At 41.9% G+C, this 5,631-nt stretch overlaps 1 protein-coding gene across 1 annotated transcript in view; it reads right to left on the bottom strand.

Annotated features, from left to right (window-relative positions):
- The window catches only part of LOC144245227 (putative dimethylaniline monooxygenase [N-oxide-forming] 6), a 17,447-nt gene extending 12,288 nt beyond the window's left edge, over positions 1–5,159 (bottom strand). The window contains exons 1-2 of the mRNA XM_077780647.1: positions 5,028–5,159; positions 10–95 (exon numbers count right to left, since the gene is read on the bottom strand). Coding sequence (XP_077636773.1) covers positions 10–95; positions 5,028–5,159 — 218 coding nt within the window. The remainder of the gene's footprint in view (positions 1–9; positions 96–5,027) is intronic.
- Positions 5,160–5,631: the final 472 nt, after the last annotated feature.

The following is a 5,631-nucleotide window of genomic DNA, read 5'->3' on the forward strand; positions in this document are numbered from 1 at the left end:
TCAGGATCAGGGAAGTCTGGAAAGCACATCATCTCTTTGGAAGAGTTGGTGAATACAGACTGGTAAATGCTTGCCCTGCCTTCTTCTGCATGGTCCTATGAAAATGAATAAAGCTTAAAAGGGGGGGCCAAGGATGACATTCCCCTCAATGAAAGTTCAAGTTTTGGTCGACTGAAACCTTTTTTTTAATAATATATTTTTAAAAATACTTATTATTTATTTTTGAGAGAGTGAGAGAGAGACAGAGCATGAGCAGGGAAGGGGCAGAGAGAGGGCGACACAGAATTGGAAGTAGGCTCCAGGCTTCGAGCTGTCAGCACAGAGCCCAATGCCGGGCTCGAACCCATAGACCATGAGATCATGACCTGAGCTGAAGTTGGGGGCTTAACCGACTGAGCTACCCATGCGTCCTTCAACTGAAACCTTTTTAATGTGTATAAAAAAGACATGAAAACAATTGATAGTTCCCTGTGAGATGCAGCAAAGAAAGCCTTTAGCATAGCATCTGGCAGAGCTGGGTCCCTATACCTTTGTTCTCTTACTCAAATTTGCCCCCATGTTATGTCTGTATTTATAGTCCCGTAGAGGTTTCTTCCTTTTTCCAATCACAGTACTGGTTCTGATATTATGGTCATGTTAAAAGAACGCAATGAAATGATCCAAAGGAGGGTGCAGGTTTTAATCTATTTGATCGGCTATTTGATTTGAATACATTGCTAGCAACAGAACCTTCTCCTGAAGTGGAGGGTTTATTCATTTGGCATAATCAGAATCAGCTGAAGGACCCCTTAGATTCCTGGGTGCTACCTGGTTCTCCCCTACCCCCAGGATTTCTGATTCAGTGTGTCTGGGGTGGGGCCTGAGAAACTGCATTTCTGATAGGCGATGCTGATGTTGCTGGTCTGGGAACTGAACTTTGAGAACCACTGTTCTCTTGTAAATGAACTCTGTGCTGGAGGAGCCTCTTAATCATTAGTTAGTGGTATTTACTCCTCACCAAAGAGACACAGGAAACCAGGAGCCTCAGAACTTGTATTAAATCTTGCCACTTCATTATGAAGCCACTGTGTGATTGAAAAATGGCTTCTTTTTGAGAAGTAGTTGGAGGCTAAATGGAAAACAAACATTTCCTCTCTGTTGTAAGGGCAGGATAAAAATTCACACAATGTTCTGCCTTGAAAGTACATTAAAAAGCTGTCAGCCTTCACTTCTCCCAATCCAAAGGAACCTTTGTGAAATGTGAAAAAGAGCTGGAATGACATGTTCCTGCTGGATTCAGGACATCTATCTCCCTCCAGCCCCAAACCAACCTCTGGAAGATACAGACCAAAAGTGCTGGAGTGTATTGAGAGGCTTGCGTCTGGGCCTGGGGTTGGGGTGGGGACGGGGGCTGCCTGAGGTCCCCTGTTTGGCTTCTGGTTGAGAGGAAAACTTCCTCTATTCACAGTTGCTGTGTTTCTCATCAATAGCCAGGCTCAGGGATTTTAACTTTCTTAAGTTTCACTTCGAAATTTCTGCTAAGATCAGAAAAAGGGTGACAGCTCTTCAGGTTTGAGTCTTTCCTGTTCACCCACAGTCATACCTTACTTTGGTCGGTGGTTGTGAGAAGGAGAAGTAGGCAGGAAGTTTCTAAACTGCGTATTGAAGGGAAGGAAGGCTGGGCTTGAGACAGGGGACTGGTTAAAAAAAAAAAGTAAGACTTGGGGTGCCTGGGTGGCTCAGTCAGTTAAGCGTCCGATTTCAGCTCAGGTCATGATCTCACGATTTGTGGGTTCGAGCCCCGCGTTGGGCTCTGTGCTGACAGCCAGCTCAGAGCCTGGAGCCTGTTCCAGATTCTGTGTCTCTTCTCTCTCTGACCCTCCCCTGCTCATGCTATCTCTCTCTCTCTCAGAAATAAATAAAATTAAAATTAAAAAAAAAAAGTAAGACTCTGCTCTGGGAAACAGAGTAGATAAGACCTTGGATTTCTGCCCTTTCACCTCCTGACCCCAGCCAATCATAACAGAAGAGAATACTATGTACCCTACAGCTCCTTGGAATTTACTCTGAAAAGCTGTTCTACAAACAAAGGAAAACACATGTGTTACATAACAACAGACAGTTACTCCAGAGAGCTGGTATTTCAGCATGTGGTGTGGTTTGAATGGGTGAGGAGGAAGTTAAGCTGAGACTGACTCTGGCTGAGAGGGCTTGCCCTAGACCCAGAGATCCAAGCAGCTGCAGTCACGTTGTCACGGCCTGTTGTTGGGTTATAACTATGTCCAAGTCTAATCTCCCCTGCTAGAACATAACCAACCGGAGGGCAAGGTCAGAGGATAGACCTTTAAAGAATGATGTATGTACATGTCAAGCAGTCTGCCTTGATCTTCTTCCAGATGCCATCTCTGTCTGTGAATCTCATTTCTGCTTGTTTATGGATACCTCAAGGTCCAGCTCCAAAGTTGCCCCTTTCACCATGCCTTTCCTTGTCTCTCTCTCTCACCAACCTGAAGTCATCCCTACCTCTACCAAGCTCCGATTGTTTTTACTGCCCTAATAACATATTCACAGTCATTCTGAGGCTTCTCTGACTTTAAAACGCTGGCTGCCTGCGGTATCTCTTATCTGCACCTATACCTAACATTGTACACTATCCATAGTGTACTCTGAATGTATTTGTTGAATAAATAAATGGATGAATGAAATGAAAGTCCAAGGAGTCCTGGTTCCATTGTTTTCCCCTTTTGTAATCAAAATAACACCCACCTATTATACAATGGCTTGTTGAACAACCAACCTGTTATGACCCCAGCAGTGAAATCTTTTGAGGACACAAGGCCTTAATATTGGAGTATATGAAACTTAAAACATGGTCACATTCAGCCTGCTAGTGTTTAACTCTCACTTGGTTTCCATTTTTCAGAAAGAACACACAGTGAAAAGTTCAGAATTATCAGGTTTCTTTCTTCCAAAATACCTTCTGCCTAACAGGGCTTGTAGGATAAAAGCTTATGTAACACATTTTTCAAAAACCCCTTGCTAAGCATTGTACCAGGCAGATTTCCTTAGAAAAGAAGAAAAGGGTTCACGTTTTGGCTATTAAGTGAATGGTGTGGATATAATGTCTTCATGCCAAGTGTGTATCACCTACATCCAATCACAGTGGCTGAGAAATTCAGGACAGAAAGGATAGAAGTTTCCCCAACCTGTCTTTCAAAATTAGAGTATTTTAATGTATTTCTATGTATTTATATCCTCACAGGGTCTTTGAGTACAATTCTTTAACCAGTGAGCTTATGGAAGAGGGATATCTGTCTTGTGGATAACCCAGAGATTGACTTTGCATTTTACTCATCTTTTTATCTATTGCTTCCTTAAACAGATGTTGCAATCTGGCTGCACTGGTTAACTTACAGATCCTTGGCTATGCCATGTTCACTGCCTCCTTTGTGCCTTTCACACTGGTCACTTCTCCTTTGTGCCTTTCATGCTGGTCACTCTCCCACTGGGTATTGGCATACTGTTGGTGATCACACATCCATTGGGTGCCATTCACAGACTGCAGTGGGAATGGCACTCTCTGGAGTTGTGTCAGTTAGTGGTCCTCTACGTGCCTTGTTTGAGAACGTCCTTCAGGTCTCAGCCAAGTACTCTCCCTGCCAGATGTGTCCCCTGACCTGCGAACATTTCAGTAGCTGCCCCCCACCACTCCGTCTTCTAAATCTCAACACAGTTGTTCATTAAGTTGACAATCACCAAAGTCTGTCTCATTGTTGGAAAGTGTTATAATCTCTTCTTTGAAATTTCATAGAGCCAGATATATTTTGGAATTTGTAGATTTTTGGATTTTTCTCCATAACACTTCTAGTGACAACTAAGACAGCACCCTATTTCTGCAGTGAAACACAAAGTGGGACAAATAAAAATTATAACTAGCCCAGTGTCAATTCAGCTTATGTTTTCTGATCATATGACTTCAGGAAAGGTTTTGCCATCAAATGAATTTGTGCCCATCTCTCTATTAAAGGATTGTGGAACTGTATTATGGTTTGTTTCACCAAATGGATTGGAAACCATTTATGTAAAGTAATTATGTCATGCACTTGTCATCCCAGTACGTAGCACAAAACTCTGCCAAAATAGATATTCAAGCAGCATTTAATTGTTGCTAATGAATCATAGAGAACAATTTCATGATTTAGGCTAAGCTGGTCACATCTCCCTGAGCAAATGTAAATAAAGATAATTGAATCCTTAAGAAAATAACTTTTGGGCCACCTAAGTGGCTCAGTCTCTTAAGCACCTAACTCGATTTTGGCTCAGGTCATGATGTCACGGTTCCTGTGGTCGAGCCCCACATTGAGCTCTGCCCTGATGGTGTGGAGCCTGCTTGGGATTCTCTGTCTCCCTCTCTTTCTGCACCCACCCTCTCAAAATCAGATAAACATCTCTTTTTTAAAAAAACCTCTCGATTATTCCTAATGGAGATGATCTTATATCTCATATAATACTTTCAGGATTATAGGACCTCCCAAAATTAAAAAAAAGAAGGCTCTTGAGATGAATACAAAGATGTCCAAAGTTAGCACTGGTATATTCTGTTGGTGCAGGTTGGGCAAGCACTGAGACCAAGATGGAATTTGGCTATAAGCTGAATGGTGTGAATATAATGTGTTCATGCCAAATATGTATCATCTACATCCAATCACAATGGCTGGGAAATTTAGGATGGAAAGGATTGAAGTGTCCCAATGTAATTTTCAAAATTTAAAAATGTTTTTTTATAATGAATATTTCCTAATTATATCATTTGTCCAACAGTGAAACTGAATGGCAAAGACAAGCATTTTCTCTCTAGTTTTTGAGTTGGTTGGAATATTCAATTAACCACACACACCACACACACAGTAATTGTTTATCATAACTTACAGGCTTTTCCCAGTAGACATGAGGTAATTATAGAATCACATCTGAATAGAACTGATCAGATTCTATTTGCAGAGGAATCAATCTCCCTTCTGTTGACATTCCAGTGATATCCCACTCACCAAGAATTTCCACAGGCCTCCAATATCATTGCTCCTCTCAAAGCAGGTGGGCTCCAACCCCTCTTCCAGGCAGCACCGGATGGAGGCCAAGCCACTGACGCCAGCTCCAACAATGGCCACTCTCTTCCCCATGGTCACCAGGAGGAGGGTCTGGAGATAGCTTCGTCAGAAGAGTGTCCCTGAATACTTATAATTTTTCAGTAGGAAGAACCAGCCAAGGTTTATGGGTCAGGATCCTCACCTTAATACGAGAAGACATAGATGCGCATTAACAATTTATGCTCATTATTTTTTTATCCCTTGTGCTATAGTACAATACTAAATCTGGTTTCTTCTCCTGATTATTCAAGATGCCCAAAATAATAGAGTCAATGAGTACAGGAAGGACCTTGAAGTTCATCAATCTAATGCTCTTATTTACAAATGCAGGAATAGTCCCTCTGAGAAGATTATAAATTGCTTCTTTGATGTCTCACAGCTAACAAGTAAAGGAGTTGGAACCAGAACTCAAGACTTTTGCATGAAATCCGCTGTTCTAAATCACCCCTACTCACTTTGAATGCTTGGTTCTAAGGAGTCTTAGTCTTAATGCACGGCTTTCCTT

This window comes from Crocuta crocuta, unplaced genomic scaffold (assembly GCF_008692635.1).
Source record: "Crocuta crocuta isolate KB4526 unplaced genomic scaffold, BGI_CrCroc_1.0 scaffold661, whole genome shotgun sequence".
Lineage (NCBI taxonomy): Eukaryota > Metazoa > Chordata > Mammalia > Carnivora > Hyaenidae > Crocuta > Crocuta crocuta.